We start from the raw sequence: 18,001 nt of genomic DNA, 5'->3' as shown, positions 1-18,001 counted from the left end.
ATGAATACTTTTGCAATATTGAAGATAGCAACTTGATATTTGGCATGCGTGTGTATCTCATGGAGCTGCACATTTTTAGTGGTGAAAGGTCAAGGTCATCCTTCAAGGTCAGAGGTCAAATATATGTGGCCCAAATCACTTATTTTATAAATACTTTTGCAATATTGAAGATAGCAACTTGATATTTGGCGTGCATGTGCATCTCATGGAGCTGCACATTTTGAGTGGCGAAAGGTCAATGTCAAGGTCATCCTTCAAGGTCAGAGGTCAAATATATGTGGCCCAAATCACTTATTTTATGAATACTTTTGCAATATTGAAGATAGCAACTTGATATTAGGCATGCATGTGTATTTCATGGAGCTGCACATTTTGAGTGGTGAAAGGTCAAGGTCATCCTTCATAAGGTCAAGGTCATCCTTCAAGGTCAAACGTCATATAGGGGGACATTGTGTTTCACAAACGCATCTTGTTTGAAAAATAATTTTGAGCTATTGTAATCACCCGAGCGTCTGCGTCGGCGTCCGGTTAAGTTTTGTGTTTAGGTCCACTTTTCTCATTCAGTATCAAAGCTATTGCATTCAAACTTGGTACACTTACTCACTATCATGAGGGGACTGGGCAGGCAAAGTTAGATAACTCTTGCTGGCATTTTGACAGAATTATGTGGCCTTTTTATACTTAGAAAATTGAAAATTTAGTTTAGTTTTGTGTTAAGATCCTATTTATTCCTAAATTATCAAAGCTATTGCTTTCATACTTGCAACACTAAATAACTATCATAAGGGGACTATGCAGGCAAAGTTATGTAACTCTTGCATTTTGACAGAATTATGGCCCCTTCAAACTTAGAAAATTGAAAATTTCGTTAAGTTTTGCATTATGGTCAACTTTATTACTAAAGTATCACAGCTATTGCTTTCAGACTTGGAACAATCGCTACCTATCATAAGAGGACTGTACAGGACAAGTTGCATAACTCTGGTTGGCATTTTGGCGGAATTATTGCCCTTTTTTATGCCCCTGGTAGGGTGGCATATAGCAGTTGAACTGTCTGTCAGTATGTGTGTATGTCAGTCTGTCCGTCCATCACATAAAAAACTTGGCCATAGCTTTTGCATTATTGATGATAAAACTTGATATTTGGCATGCATGTGTATCTCATGAAGCTGCACATTTTGAGTGGTGGAAGTTCAAGGTCAAGGTCATCCTTCAAGGTCAAAGTTAAATTAATTTTTTTTTTAATGTCAAAGCGGCTTCTCATGAAGCTGCACATTTTGAGTGTAGAAAGGTCAAGGTCATCCTTCAAGGTCAAAGGTCAAAAAAAATTAATTCAAAGCGGCGTTCTCATGAAGCTGCACATTTTGAGTGGTGGAAGTTCAAGGTCAAGGTCATCCTTCAAGGTCAAAGGTCAAAAAAAAAAAGATAAAAAATAAATAAATTTCAAAGCGGCGTTCTCATGAAGATTCACATTTTGAGTGGTGGAAGTTCAAGGTCAAGGTCATCCTTCAAGGTCAAAGGTAAAAAAAAAAATATATAAAATTTCAAAGCAGTGCAATAGGGGGCATTGTGTTTCTGACGAACACATCTCTTGTTTACTTAGTAACTTTGAATATTTGGTTAACTTTTGTGTTTAGATCCACTTTACTTCTGAAGTATCAAGGCTATTGCTTTGTAACTTCAAATACTTTCATACTATTATGTAGGTACTGTACCTGGCAAGTTGAATTTGACATTGACCTTTGAATGACCTTGACTATCAAGGTCAAATTATTAAACTTTGCTTAAATTACTTCTTTATTTATGATCAGATTTGATTAATACTTTGACAAAACAACACTTACCTGACTCACCACAATACACTCCACCCAAATCATCCCCCATGCCCCACCCCTGAATCCACCCCGCCAATTTTTTTTATTATAAATATTTGATTTTTCATTTTTTCTTATCTTTGAAAGATCATCTAATAAATGACCACACCCTCACACTATAACCCCCTCTCAACCCCCCCCCCCGACCCTGACTCCCCCCACCCCCCCATACAAAAATATATATTGTTGAAACATGGTTAAGAAAACACAAATATTTAAAATATTTATTTTTATTATTTTATTTTAGACAGACCGTCCAACCATCCCACCCAAGAATATATCCACACCCATTTTGTTTTCATTTGTTTTCTTATTTTTGGAAGATAAAGTATAAATGGCCACACCCCCACACTATACACCCCTCTCCACCCCCACCCTTCCTCCTTTTTATGCACCCGGATTGAATGATCGGAGGTATATTGTTTTTGGCCTGTCTGTCTGTCATTGTATGTGTTTGTCACAAACTTTAACCTTGGTTAAACTTTTGCAATAACTTTTGCAATATTGAAGATAGCAACTTGATATTTGGCATGAATGTGTATCTCATGGCGATGCTTATTTTAAGTGGTGAAACTTCAGGGTCATTTTTCAAGGTCAAAGGTCAAATATATGGCTTCAAAGCAGCGCAGTAGGGGGCATTGTGTTTCTGAAAAACACCTCTCTTGTTGATTGAAGTATTGAGATAGTTCCCTTTACCTTTAAAAAGTAAAATAGGCGGTGCTCTTGTTATTCCCTGCAATTCTTATACTTTAAGCAAAAGGATTTTATGTAATTAATTTTCTTACAAGAAAAAGCACTAAATAGCAATTTGAGAATCTTTTGATATTAAAGACAAAATTACATATGTTGTATATGGCCATTCATTTGAAAAACAATCAATAATTCCATGAACCTTTAATTCTACATATTCTTCTTTGTTAAGACTGGTTTTAAAAGCTTTGCAGTAGAAGCCATCAGTTTTTAATATCCCTTAATGAAATGTAATGATTTGAGTGGTTAGAAAGACCTAAAGGCTGGCAAATTCTGCTGCAGGGTGCACAGTGCATGCACTAAAACACCACTACGAGAACTTGACACAAGGTCAATACATTAACTTTGATGCTCTAGCTTTTGCCTGTTGCAGTTGTTGGGGCAACATTGGGATCAAGGGAAAGACGCATGTTATTGTACGCTTGATCTACTACGTTTTTGTCAAAAAGATTTTTATGCTCCCACAAAAATTTTGGGGGGAGCATATAATCGCCGCTTTGTCTGTCCGTGTGTCCGTCCGTCCGTGCACAATTTTTGTCATGGGCTATTTCTCAGCAATTAATGACCGGAATTCAATTAAACTTTATGGGAAGCTTCACTACCAAGAGGAGATGTGCATATTATCAGCCGGTTCTGGTCGGATGATTTTTTACAGAATTATGGCCCTTTTAAATTTTCTATTAACTGTACATAGAGTGCAATTCTTGTCCCCCTAACTACTGATGGAATTCAATTAAGCTTTATGGGAAGCTTAACTACCTTGAGGAGATGCGCATGTTATTTGTGGTTTCTGGTTAGAGAGTTATGGCCCTTTGAAATTTTTAAGTTGCTAAACCATCTATCGTATTATTTTGTCCAAAGTTATGCCCCTCAAGACGTTTCCTTTTATCTGAATATATAGTGCAATATTGTGACAAGAAAAAACTTTGGGGAGCATCACCCGTCTCCGACAGTTTCTTGTTTCATTAGTTGATAACATATTGTTTTAACATGGATCCAAATAGTTTGTGAATGCCCCTGCAACACAAATTTGTATAATGCATTGTTAAAACGTCTTCGGGATGTGTAAAATATGCACACAATTTTTAAAAAAAAATTCTGACATTAAAAATGGAGACAAAGTTTTATTACCTGCCAATGCGCAATTACCAATCCAACCTTTACATTGTTTTTTTCATTCAAAATCTGGTTCGGTAATCGTCCCATTCCCAATGGAAAAAAGTATATATTTTTCCCAAATGGGAGCTAAAAATTCCCAATGGAAGGTTTAAAAAAAATAAATATATATATATCAATATTTTGTTCAAGTCCCATCTATATATATTCGACCTTAGTAAATATAATACTGAAAACACTTGTATTCTCAATTTTAAAGCATTTTGTTTAGCAAAACAACAACAACACTAATCAATTTCAATTTTAGTCAAAACTATGCAATAGTTCCCAGTCTAAAGGGACACGGCCCCATTCCCAAAATGATTTTTAAAAAACTGCTTAAGTAATGCAAAAAATGAGCAATTGGTTGTTTGTGTTCCGTAAATCCTACAGTTTTCCTCGAATCTTCGCCAACATTTTTGAAAATGTTTAATACAATTTATTGAAAGCCTAGCTGGATAGCCAACCACTGCGCACCAGTCATCTAGGTTTTTTGCACTTTCTTCATATAAGCATGCAAAATTAGATTTTTTTCCCTTGTACTCACATAGTTTTCAATGAATCTTCATCAAACTTTCTCAAAATGTTTGTTGACATTAATTGGAGGAAAAGTTCCATAACTAGGCAAAGTGCCCCACTAACCTTTCATAAGTTATTGCACTTTCTTCATATGAAATGAAAATAGAAAATATGCCGTATCCACTCTCTTATTCTTTAGGTTTTTATCAAAACTTCACAAAACTGTTTGTTAATGTTTATTGAATTTAAGTGGAGGCCAACTGATATAATATTAGCCAAATTGTGAAAAGTAAAAGTTCTTCTGTTTTGATTTTTTTAGTTTTATGCTCACCTGATTGCTCAGGTGAGCTTTTGTGACTGGTCTTTGTCCGTCGTATGTCCGTCCGTTCGTCCATCCGTTAACATTTTCTCGTTAACACTCTTTAGGCCACATTTCTTGTCCCATCTTCATGAAACTTGGTCAGAAGCTTTGACCCAATGAAATCTCTGCCGAGTTCGAAACTGGGTAGTGCGGGGTCAAAAACTAGGTCACTAGGTCAAAAAAAAGAAAAACCTTGTTAACACTGTAGAAGTCACATTTCATGCCCAATCTTCAAGTAACTTTGTCAAAATGTTTGTCTTAATGATATCTTGGTTGAGTTCAAAAGTGGTTCCGATCCGTTGAAAAACATGGCCGCCAGTGGGGGGCAGTTTTCCTTATTTGGCTATAGAGAAACCTTGTAAACACTCTAGAAGTCACATTTTTTGCCCAATCATCATGAAAGTTGGTCAAAACATTGGTTCAATTGATATCTCTGACGACTTCGAAAATGGTCGAGATTGGTGAAAAAACATGGCCGCCAATGGGCGGGGCATTTTTCTCTATATGTATATAGTGGCAGTTTTCCGGATTTGGCTATAGAGAAACCTTGTAAACACTCTAGAAGTCACAATTTTTGCCCAATCATCATGAAAGTTGGTCAAAACATTAGTTTTATTGATATCTCGGACGAGTTTGAAAATAGTCCCACTAGCCTTTCATAAGTTATTGCACTTTCTTCATATGAAATGAAAATAGAAAATATGTCGTATCCACTCTCTTTTATTCTTTAGGTTTTTATCAAATCTTCACAAAACTGTTTGTTAATGATTATTGAAATTAAGTGGAGGCCAACTGATATAATATTAGCCAAATTGTGAAAAGTAAAAGTTCTTCTGTTTTGATTTTTTTAGTTTTTAGCTCACCTGATTGCTCAGGTGAGCTTTTGTGACCGGTCTTTGTCCTTCGTATGTCCGTCGGTACGTCCATCCGTTAACATTTGCTCGTAAACACTCTATAGGCCACATTTCTTGTCCCATCTTCATGAAACTTGGTCAGAAGCTTTGTCCCAATGAAATCTCGGCCGAGTTCGAAACTGGGTCACATTTCATGCCCAATCTTCATGTAACTTTGTCAAAATGTTTGTCTTAATGATATCTTGGTTGAGTTCAAAAGTGGTTCTGATCCATTGAAAAACATGGCTGCCAGTGGGGGGCAGTTTTCCATATTTGGCTATAGAGAAACCTTGTAAACGCTCTAGAAGTCACAATTTTTGCCCAATCATCATGAAAGTTCGTCAAAGCATTGGTTCAATTGATGTCTTGGATGAGTTCGAAAATGGTCGAGATTGGTGAAAAAACATGGCCGCCAATGGGCGGGGCATTTTTCTCTATATGTATATAGTGGCAGTTTTCCCTATTTGGCTATAGAGAAACCTTGTAAACACTCTAGAAGTCACAATTTTTGCCCAATCATCATGAAAGTTAGTCAAAACATTGGTTTTATTGATATCTGCGACAAGTTTTAAAATGGTCGGGATTGGTGAAAAACATGGCCGCCAGTGGGCGGGGCATTTTTCTCTATATGTATATAATGAAAACATGTGAACACAGTAGAAGTCACATTTTTGGCCCAATTTTCATAAAATTTGCTCAGAACATTTGTTTCCTTGATACGAGAGTCGAGTTCAAAAGTGGTTCCGGTCAGTTGAATAACATGGCTGCTGGGAGGGGGGGCAGTTTTCTCATTATGCCCCCCCCCCCCCCACCACTCCTTTCAAAAAAGAGGGGGAATATTGTTTTGCTCATGTCGGTCCGTCCGTCCATCAGATGGTTTCCGGATGATAACTCAAGAGCGCTTATGCCAAGGATCATGAAACTTCATAGGTACAATGATCATGACTTGCAGATGACCCCTATTGATTTTCTGGTCACTAGGTCAATGGTCATGGTCACGGTGACCTGAAATAGTAAAATGGTTTCTGGATGATAACTCAAGAACGCTTATGCCTAGGTTCATGAAACTTCATAGGTATATTGATCATGACTCGCAGATGACCCCTATTGATTATGAGGTCACTAGGTCAAAGGTTAAGGTCACAGTGCCAAAAAACATATTCACACAATGGCTGTCAAGGTCACGGTGACTCAACTTAGAAAAATGGTTTCCGGATGATAACTCAAGAATGCTTACGCCTAGGATCATGAAACTTCATAGGTACATTGATCATGACTCGCAGATGAAATAATTATGAAACTTGACCAGGATGTTTGTCTGGACAATATCTAGGTCAAGTTTGACATTTGGTAAAGATTGAATGAAGCGACTCCTCTCAGGTGAGCGAACTTGAGCCATCTTGGCCCTCTTGTTTTTGTAATTTTGTTTAAATGATTTGTCATTTCAGGTCTCTTTTGACTCCTTTCCTTTTCACAGAATCTTTCCAGATATATGGTCTCTTTTTAAACAATAGCCAGATATTGTTGCCCATTACCTCATCCAGTTTAGTCAAAATTTTCAGGGTATATTTTCATCAACAAAGTTTTGGACTTGAGTTAAAAATAAAAAATATTCTTAAAACTGTAACATCCATATATTATTACACAGTTGAATATGACATCATATTTAACCCTTTGCATGCTGGAAAATTGGTAGTCTGCTAAAATGTGGTTTGCTGAATTTCAAAAATAAGCATTTTGTTTGACTTTTTTCAAAGAATACCGGTACTATCAGAATAGCAAACAGTTTGGATCCTGATCTGGATCCAAACTGTTTGCAAAGGCCTTCAAAATTCGGTTCCAGCACTGAAAGAGTTAACGCCTTTAACTAGCCAATATTTTCTTTAGAACAATTTATTTAAGAAATCAGCAACATTTGTAGCCTGTATAAATTCAAACGCTTCAGATATTTTTCATTTATCTTTATTTGTACTACTTAGCCTGAGAATGGTTTGTTGAGAACAATCCCAGCAGGTTAGTGAACATGCTAAAATACTTAAAATTATATATATTGTATATGCTGCTTTCTTGATTGATTGTGAGTTAAAACCAGACAATGTCTGATATTTTTTCTGTTAGATAACTTGATTGGTTAACCAACTATTTTGTTACAATCTTATAGAAAACTATTTTTGAAAAAAAAAACAACACAGTCAATACCTGCATCCTTTATGTCTGATATTTAAAGGTCAATGAATACAAATGAAAGAACAGAGAATGAAACATATTATATTTGTGTTGTTAATTTTGCTTTGGGTCATTATGACATGATTATAAACAATGTGACCTTTTTATTACAATTAATATTTCATTTATCATACCCTATTATGCATTTTATCATTTACGTGCTCATTGATTGAAGTGAAGGTAATTAATCAAATTTTGCAGCAACAGATCTAATGAGCCTCCATAAAATTATAAAACACAGAATGAGTTCTTTGAAAATGATCTTTAAAGTGGGAAGATGTGTAGACAAGTAACTTTTTTTTAATTTCCATATTTTAATTCCTTTAGTTTTAAATCACTCCAGTACGAAAAAGTCATCTGTTGTCCAAGAATATTAATCTGACATTTAAATGGTGTATATGCCTGTGTAATGTAACGATTATTAATAGATGTTTTAATGTTGTGAATGTTTTAATTTTGTAATAAAATAATGATAATGAAAAAACAAAAAAATTATACCGCCATTATTATTGGTAATGGGGGCTATATCGGAGTCACTTTGTCGGTCGGTCAGTCCGTCGGTCTGACTGTCTGTCCCGAAATTTCATCTGATCTTCACCAAACTTGGTCAGAACTTGTATCTAGATGATGTCTAGGTCAAGTTTGAATATTTCCAGGTCAAAAACTAGGTCACGGGGTCACTAAGTGTGTTTTAAACTGAAAGTTTGTCTGGACCATAACTTTGTCATTAATCGTTAGATTTTAAAATGACTTCGTACATTTGTTCATCATCATGGGACGGTGTGTTGTGTAAAAAAAGTATGTCGATATCTCAAAGGGCAAGGTCACACTTGCAGTTCAAAGGTCAAATGCTTGTCCGGTCCATAACTTTGTCATTTATTGAGAGATTTTAAAATCATTTGGCAATTTTTTTTACCATCATTGGACGGTGTATCGTGTGAAAGAATTATGTCGATATCTATAAGGTCAAGGTCACACTTTGAGTTCAACGATCATAAATGAGCTTGTCCGGACCATAACTATGTCATTCATTGTAAGATTTTAAAATCATTTGGCACATTTGTACACCATCATTGGACGGTGTGTTGCGCCAAAGAATTTTGTCGATATCTCCCAGGTCTAGGTCACACTTAAAGTTCAAAGGTCAAAAATGGCCATAAATGACCTTGTCCGGGCCATAACTATGTTGTTCATTGTGAGATTTTAAAATCATTTGGCACATTTGCTCAGCATCATTGGACAGTGTGTCGCGTGAAACAATTACATCAATATCTCCAAAGTCAAGGTCACACTTTGAGTTCAAAGGTCAAAAATGGCCATAAATGAGCTTGTCCGGGCCATAACTATGTCGTTCATTGTGAAATTTGAAAATCATTTGGCACATATGTTCACCATCATTGGACGGTGTGACGCGCGAAAGAATTACGTCGATATTTCCAAGGTCAAGGTCACACTTTTAGTTCAAAAGTCAAAAATGGCCATGAATGAGCTTGTCTGGGCCATAACTATGCGGTTCATTGTGAGATTTTAAAATCATTTGGCACATTTGTTCACCATCATTGGACGGTGTGTCATGCCAAAGAATTACGTCGATATCTTCAAGGTCAAGGTCAATTTTTGAGTTCAAAGGTAAAAAATGGCCATAAATGAGCTTGTCCGGGACATAACTATGTATTTTTTTGTGAGATTTTAAAATCATTTGGCTCTTGTTTACCATCATTGGACAGTGTGTCGCGCACAAGAATTACGTCGATATCTCCAAGGTCAAGGTCAAATTTTTAGTTCAAAGGTCAAAAATGGCAATAAATGATCTTGTGTGGGCCATAACTATGCCATTCATTGTGAGATTTAAAAATGACTCTGTACATTAATTTTGTTCACAGTCATTGGACGGCGTGTCATGTGAAAGAACTCAAGAGTTCAAAGGTCAAAATGGCTATAAATGATAATTGCATAATAATTCTTAAAAATCGCCATAAAGAAGATTCTCTTGTTTTGTGAAGACAGGATGAAAAATAGTCTGTGTCAATGCAGCATGTGGGGGTATAGGTCACCTCTGTGACAAGGCTCTAGTTACTATGTGTATCGTTATTATGATTCAAAAACAAAGTCTCTAAATGGTTTTATAAATTCAATTTTATTTTTCTACTGAATTAAATGCCAAAACAAAAGCAATTTCTGTTAACAAAAATGAGCTTAATGTATTTCTTCATGAGTCACATAAACACAATTGTGTTACTATAAGAAATGGGAGTCAATATATCAGCATCAGCGTTTATATATTTCACCTAGGTAAACAATATTTAATTGATGGTACCATAAAAAGCTTTTTAATTACTTGTATATAACATCTCTCCATCATAGTCATGAGTTGGTTTAAGAAAGTAAAAATAACTTATTGGCTTTTTAATTGTAAATACCTGTGTTAATTTATAATGATTTCCTTTGTGTTTTAGTACTTGTAAGAAAATGTACCAAATGGCCCCATTTATTGGTGTAAAAATGTGTTCTCCAAACCAAATTTTCAATTTGTGTTCGATTTACATAAACTTTTCATGCTAAGCATCTTAAAGGAATAAAATAGTGTGACATTATGTTTTTTTATGCTCCCCCTAAAAAGTTTTTGGGGGAGCATATAGTCGCCGCTGCATCTGTCCGTCCGTGTCTCCGTCTGTCCGTGCACAATTTTTGTCCGGGCTATTTCTCAGCAGTTAATGACCGGAATTCAATTAAACTTTATGGGAAGCTTCACTACCAAGAGGAGATGTGCATATTATCAGCCCGTTCTGGTCAGATGATTTTTCACAGAGTTATGGCCCTTTGAAATTTTCCATTAACTGTACATATAGTGCAATTCTTGTCCGGGCTATTTCTCAGCAACTAATGACTGGAATTCAATGAAACTTTATGGGAAGCTTCACTACCAAGAGGAGATGTGCATATTATCAGGCGGTTCTCTTCAGAAGACTTTTCACAGAGTTATGGCCCTTTGAAATTTTCCATTGTACATATAGTGCAGTTCTTGTCCGAGCTATTTCTCAGCAACTTATTACGGGATTCAATGAAAGTTTATGGGAAGCTTCACTACCAACAGGAGATGTGCATATTATCAGCTGGTTATGGTCTGATGATTTTTCACAGAGTTATGGCCCTTTGAAATTTTCTATAAACTGTACATATAGTGCATTTCTTGTCCGGGATATTTTTCCCCAACTACTGACTGGAATTCAATGAAGCTTTATGGGAAGCTTGGAATTCAATGAAGCTTTATGGGAAGCTTAACTACCTTGAGGAGATGCGCATGTTATTTGTGGGTTCTGGTTAGATGATTTATTTAGAGAGTTATGTCCCTTTGAAATTTTTAAGTTGCTAAACCATCCATTGTATTATTTCGTCCAAAGTTATGCCCCTCAAGACGTTTCCTTTTATCTGAATATATGTGTCTTGTTCTGATAATACTGGGCATAATGCATGTGGGTAAAGTGTCATGCCAGATTAGCCTGTGCAGTCCGCACAGGCTAATCAGGGATGAAACTTTCCGCCTTAACTTGACTTTCGGTGAGGAGGGATTTCCTTGAAACTAAAAATACCATTAAAGCGGAAAGTGTCCTCCCTGATTCGCCTGAGGGGACTGCACAGGCTAATCTGGGACGACACTTTACACACACGAATTAAGCCCAGTTTTCTCAGAACACGACACATATAGTGCAATATTGTGACAAAAAACCCTTTGGGGAGCATCACCCGTAGACGGTTTCTTGTTTTATTCATTTTTGATGGATTATATTTTGTTGAGCATTTTAACTGCCCAAAACAGGCTGGATAATCTTGTGTGACATTACATAATTATTCTTCCATGAAATTCCAAACTGCTTTAGCTGCATTCTGGGACCAGAAAACTTCATGCATGTGGGTGATATGTCATCCCTAATCAGGGACATTAATACTTTCAGTGCGGGAACCGGATTTTGAAGGCCTTTGAAAACAGTTTGGATCCAGATGAGACGCCATAGAACGTGGCGTCTCATCAGGATCCAAACTGTTTGCTATTCTGATAGTGTTCTTTGAAAAAAATCGAAGAAAATGCTAATTTTAGAAATTCAGCAGAAGACATTTTAGCAGAAGACAAATTTCCCAGCATGCAAAGGGTTAATACTGTCCGCCTGCATTGGACTTTTGTTTAAAATAAAAAATAACATGAAAGTGTCGTCTGCAAAGACCAGTTTTCCAGAATGAGGTTCATTTTAAGTTGTTCACTTGGGAACAACTAAGGTTAATACTGTCTTAACGTTTGCATTTAGACATGCTCTCAATGAATGTGAATGGATTTTGTTGATGTAAAACTTGAAATTTAAAGAGCGATGACTTAATTTTTGAAAAGAATTTATGTCTTAAGTTATGCAATCGCGAATTACTACAGTGCCTTCAGAGCTTTGATTTTTAATTGTGTTAAGTTTACTCTTTGTGTGTACATGGCTTATTTCCCGTTATATTTGATAGAAGTTTGTCCTTAATTGGCACACATTCTTGGAATTTTAATAACTTGACATGAAACTTCAGCCACTGCTACATGAAAAGACTGCAGCTCAAATGGCAGTTTTTATGTAAGGCCATTAACCAGCAGTAATAACACTGACCTGCAGTTTATCTTCTGATACTACAGTACATTCTAACATTGATTTTTAATTACATAAATGACATTCATTTTCGTTTTGTTTTTTTATTATTTTTGTTATTTGTTATATCCAAACAAAAAGTAATGAAAAATAAAATATGCTTTTGGCTAAATGAAAAAAATGCATCCTTATACTAACCCAGTAAATCAATTGTAATAAAAATGCATCCTTATACCAACCCAGTAAATCAATTGTAATAAAAATGCATCCTTATACCAACCCAGTAAATCAATTGTAATAAAAATGCATCCTTATACCAACCCAGTAAATCAATTGTATTAAAAATGCATCCTTATACCAACCCAGTAAATCAATTGTAATAAAAATGCATCCTTATACCAACCCAGTAAATCAATTGTAATAAAAATGCATCCTTATACCAACCCAGTAAATCAATTGTATTAAAAATGCATCCTTATACCAACCCAGTAAATCAATTGTAATAAAAATGCATCCTTATACCAACCCAGTAAATCAATTGTATTAAAAATGCATCCTTATACCAACCCAGTAAATCAATTGTAATAAAAATGCATCCTTATACCAACCCAGTAAATCAATTGTAATAAAAATGCATCCTTATACCAACCCAGTAAATCAATTGTAATAAAAATGCATCCTTATACCAACCCAGTAAATCAATTGTATTAAAAATGCATCCTTATACCAACCCAGTAAATCAATTGTAATAAAAATGCATCCTTATACCAACCCAGTAAATCAATTGTAATAAAAATGCATCCTTATACCAACCCAGTAAATCAATTGTATTAAAAATGCATCCTTATACCAACCCAGTAAATCAATTGTAATAAAAATGCATCCTTATACCAACCCAGTAAATCAATTGTTTTAAAAATGCATCCTTATACCAACCCAGTAAATCAATTGTAATAAAAATGCATCCTTATACCAACCCAGTAAATCAATTGTAATAAAAATGCATCCTTATACCAACCCAGTAAATCAATTGTAATAAAAATGCATCCTTATACCAACCCGGTAAATCAATTGTATTAAAAATGCATCCTTATACCAACCCAGTAAATCAATTGTATTAAAAATGCATCCTTATACCAACCCAGTAAATCAATTGTAATAAAAATGCATCCTTATACCAACCCAGTAAATCAATTGTAATAAAAATGCATCCTTATACCAACCCAGTAAATCAATTGTATTAAAAATGCATCCTTATACCAACCCAGTAAATCAATTGTATTAAAAATCATTTATAATCCCACCAAAGTTTACATTTAAAATTATGTTTTGTGTTGTAAAGTGAAATTGATTTTCAATGTCAATCAAATGTTTTTAGAAATCACAGCCAGATTAAATTGAATATTTGTTTTTATCAAAATGTTTATTTAAAATTTTTAAATAAATGAAACTAGACCCACTCTTAAAGCAGCTATATACTAAATCATTATCATACCAGCGCTTGCATTACCATGTACAAAATATAATGAACTATTTTAATGATTCATGTCAAAATAAAGATAGGGAACAAAAGTTAGCTTTTTTTGCAGTAGCTGTGTCAATGGGGACTTAAGAAGTCATGTTTTGTCAATTATTTGATGAACATCTTTTGTTGGTATTTTAATGTAAAAGCTATTGATGATAAAACGTTTATAATTTGTTATAATATGCATGCATTTCTTGCAAACTAAAGTGTGGAGTGGTACGCCTTCAACCTTCACACACCTATTTAGGAGGATAATAAAATATATTGAAAGGAATTGTTTTTTCAATGGAAGTCCCACAGATGCAGAATAACGATTTTTTTTAAAATAATTATACCCCCACAAACGAAGTTTAGAGGGGTATATAGGAGTGAGCTTGTCTGTCGGTCAGTCTGTTGGTCTGTCAGTCCGTATTTAGTGTCTGCTCTCTATTTCAAGTTGTTTTCATCCGAGCTTCACCAAACTTGGTCAGAAGTTGTATCTAGATGATGTCTAGGCCAAGTTCAAACATGGGTCATGGCAGGTCAAAAACTAGGTCACGGGGTCACTTAGTGCGTTTTAAACATTGAGCATGGTGTCCGCTCTCTACTTCAAGTAGTTTTCATCCGATCTTCACCACACTTGGTCAGAAGTTGTATCTAGATGATGTGTAGGTCAAGTTCAAACATGGGCCATGCTGGGTAAAAAACTAGGTCACAGGCTCACTATGTGCGTTTTAAACTTTGAGCATGGTGTCCGCAGTTTTTTGTGTAGACAACATGCAAAATATTCTGTGTCAATGCGGAATGTGGGGGTATTAGTAACGTCTGTGACAAAGCTCTAGTTTGACCTTGCGATGTAGAATACAAAGGAGCCATGCTCTGATGGGGCAGTTTGCACAGGCTTATTAGGGACGACACTTTTGGTCAAAGCTAGATGTTTGTGTTGAATATTAAATTAAACAAAACATACAATAAAGCAGAAAGTGGCTTCACTGCATGATTACCTTGTGTGGATGGCGAGGCTGATCTGGGATGCCACTTTACAAACCTGTATTAAGCCCCATTTTCCCATGCCACTTTACAAACCTGTATTAAGCCCCATTTTCCCATGCCACTTTACAAACCTGTATTAAGTAAGCCCCAATTTTCCATGCCACTTTTCAAACCTGTATTAAGCCCCATTTTCCCATGCCACTTTACAAACCTGTATTAAGCCCCATTTTCCCATGCCACTTTACAAACCTGTATTAAGCCCCATTTTCCCATGCCACTTTACAAACCTGTATTAAGCCCCATTTTCTCAGAGTGTGAAACAAGTTTTGTTAGCAATAATCCTATTACAACTTTTAATTAACATGTGGCCTACTTCAAAAGACATCTGTTACATATTACATAAGAACATTCATGAATCTGATTGACCTTTTCATTTGCTTGTTTTAAATCTCTTTGATGAAGAGTAGTTGATGTAGTCCTGAGCAGAAAATTACATGTACCTGACATTGAGATGTATAGTAAATGTTAAAGTGTGTTTTGTTAGGGGACATGTTACTGATGAAGAATCTAAATGATTCCAGTTTGGTATCTTTGTTTTTTTAAGAAATCCAAGATGGCGTCTAAGATGGATGCTGTTTTCAGCATTTGAAAGTATGTGATGATATGATTCGTGTTCTGAGAAAACTGGGCATAATGCATGTGCGTAAAGTAACACTTTCCGCCTAAATTGAATTTTTGCTAAGAAGAGACTTCCTTTAAACGAAAAAATGTCATAATAGCGGAAAGTGTCTTCCCTGATTAGCCTTTGAGGACTGCACAGGCTAATCTGGGACGACACTTTACGCGCATGCATTATGCACAGTTTTCTTAGAACACGACTCATATAATCATGACTTTATCCATTGTTCTGGATCTTCTCAGCCTAAAATAGAATGATTTTGTCATGGTTAATGTGTTGGACGTGAATTAATATAAATCAAATTCCAGATTATACACCAGATGGTTGCCATTCCACTACATTTAATCAGAATTTCACGTTATACAAAATGAATAAATGGTATTTCTGCATGTCATTTTGTAAAGACCATTCAATATTTTTCACTAAAATTCCTTAAATCTATTATTGTATCTATTCAGGAAGAGATTGAAGACAAGTATACTAAGAAACCATATTTAACATACAAATGAACTGCAAAATACACTACCTGTGAACATCATGTACACATATATGTTAAGAACAAATGATTACCACCCATTAATGGACTACACAAATAAATAAATAATTATTATTTATTATGTTTCTAATTGTTTCAAGTTGTGAGAGTGTTAAACTCTCCAGAGCTAGACAATAGTAATCCTGCCTACATGATAGGGAATATGATAACTAATATACTAACCCTTTGCATGCTGGGAAATTTGTTGTCTGCTAAAATGTCGTCTGCTGAATTTCTAAAATAAGCATTTTCTTCGATTTTTTTTCAAAGAATACTATCAAAAAAAGCAAACAGTTTGGATCCTGATGAGACGCCACGTTTTGTGGCGTCTCATCTGGATCCAAACTGTTTGCAAAGGCCTTTTAAATTCGGTTCCAGCACTGAAAGGGTTAAAGAAGCGACCAACTGCAGTAGAATTAAGCAGACGACAAATGCTAAAAGCGTCTGCTCTAACCACCGCATCTGACTGTTCTCACTGGTACAGGACAGTGTGTATTTAACAGCTTTTAAGACAACGTTGGCCAGTCTAGTGTTTATCATTGAAATCTGTACATATTGGCTGCTTTCAGGGAAAAACGGGACTTAATGCATGTCAAATAAGATTAGCCTGTGCACACTGATTAGCTGTATCAATGATTTGAACAAAAACACATCTCGACCTGTGTTTTAAGACACGCTCTTTATAAATTTGAATGGGTTGTGGTCATTTCAAACTTGCAATATAAAAAGCTATAACATAATTTTGAAAACTTAGTTGTGTCTAAGATTATACAACAGCGAACAAATTCAGTGCTTTCAGCGCTTTGATTTTGTTATGGATTGTTAGTTTGCGAACAAGATCTCGAATCTAAATCTGATTAAACTTTATATGCTCTTACCTTTAAAGGCAGACATTTTTTTAGGGATCTGTTTGATGTGGTAAAGGTCAATTATAATATTTCCAAGTCCTGTCCCAACAGTAAAACTTCTTTGAAAATGTTCATTTTTACTGGCAATTAATATCTAGATTTGTTTACATTTGTAATAAACAATTCTGACTAAAGGGAAGTCTATTCCTTACTTTCCAGATGCATCCAGACTCTAAATTCCTTGGCATGGGAGGACAGCGCAGTGGGCTTCCACTGTCAGAAGATCAAGGTCACTCCATGCTTACTGGCTCTCAGGTGAGAACTTAGTGTCAAATCTTATAGGTGATGATGTAGATGAGATGATGATGATGATGATGGTGATGGTGATGGTGGTGGTGGTGGTGGTGGTGGTGGTGGTGATGATGATGATGATGATGATGATGATGATGATGATGATGATGATGATGGTACTGATGATGATAATGATTATGATGATGATGATGATGCAATATGTATATAACTCAAATAATAAGACCTCTCATTTCAGAGCCAATTCAATCTCCTTTCCCATGATGCATCGTATAATTCAGATTGTCATGCCTCTTGTTTCAGAGCCGGATGATGCACTCAAACTCCCTTCCCATGATGCATGCCTCTATGAAGTCACCCCTAACCCCTCCTGGAGGCCCGCTTGAACTGACTGTAAACTCACATTCTCGAAACATGGGCACTGACAGCCGTAAATACAGTCTCGGTAAGAATCCATTGCTGCAAGGTTTATTTTTTTATCTCAGATCTTCGATTATGGCCAGTGACTGCTGGAAATCCGGTCTCTGTAATTGACAATTGTTGCATAAATAGTAGCAAGAACTTGTTGAAATTTCTTTTCTCCAAGGATCGCTTTTGATGGCTGGCCATCAAGGTAATGTAAAGAGGCCATTGAAAATAAGCAGTAGAGACTTTTGTAACCTTTTCAGAGTTGTCCAGTCAATGCTATTCAGAAATCCTCTGCAAATGCCTCTGAATGGTATGAACACCCAAACCTCCA

At 35.7% G+C, this 18,001-nt stretch overlaps 1 protein-coding gene across 1 annotated transcript in view; it reads left to right on the top strand.

Moving 5' to 3' along the window:
• The window catches only part of LOC127881090 (uncharacterized), a 101,416-nt gene that overhangs the window by 80,952 nt on the left and 2,463 nt on the right, over positions 1–18,001 (top strand). The window contains exons 4-5 of the mRNA XM_052428778.1: positions 17,173–17,268; positions 17,566–17,707. Of these exons, the coding sequence (XP_052284738.1) occupies positions 17,173–17,268; positions 17,566–17,707 (238 nt within the window). The remainder of the gene's footprint in view (positions 1–17,172; positions 17,269–17,565; positions 17,708–18,001) is intronic.

The sequence above is a fragment of the Dreissena polymorpha genome, chromosome 5 (genome assembly GCF_020536995.1).
Source record: "Dreissena polymorpha isolate Duluth1 chromosome 5, UMN_Dpol_1.0, whole genome shotgun sequence".
Lineage (NCBI taxonomy): Eukaryota > Metazoa > Mollusca > Bivalvia > Myida > Dreissenidae > Dreissena > Dreissena polymorpha.
Note: the sequence above shows the minus strand (reverse complement) of the source record. Positions and strands in the feature narration are given on the sequence as shown.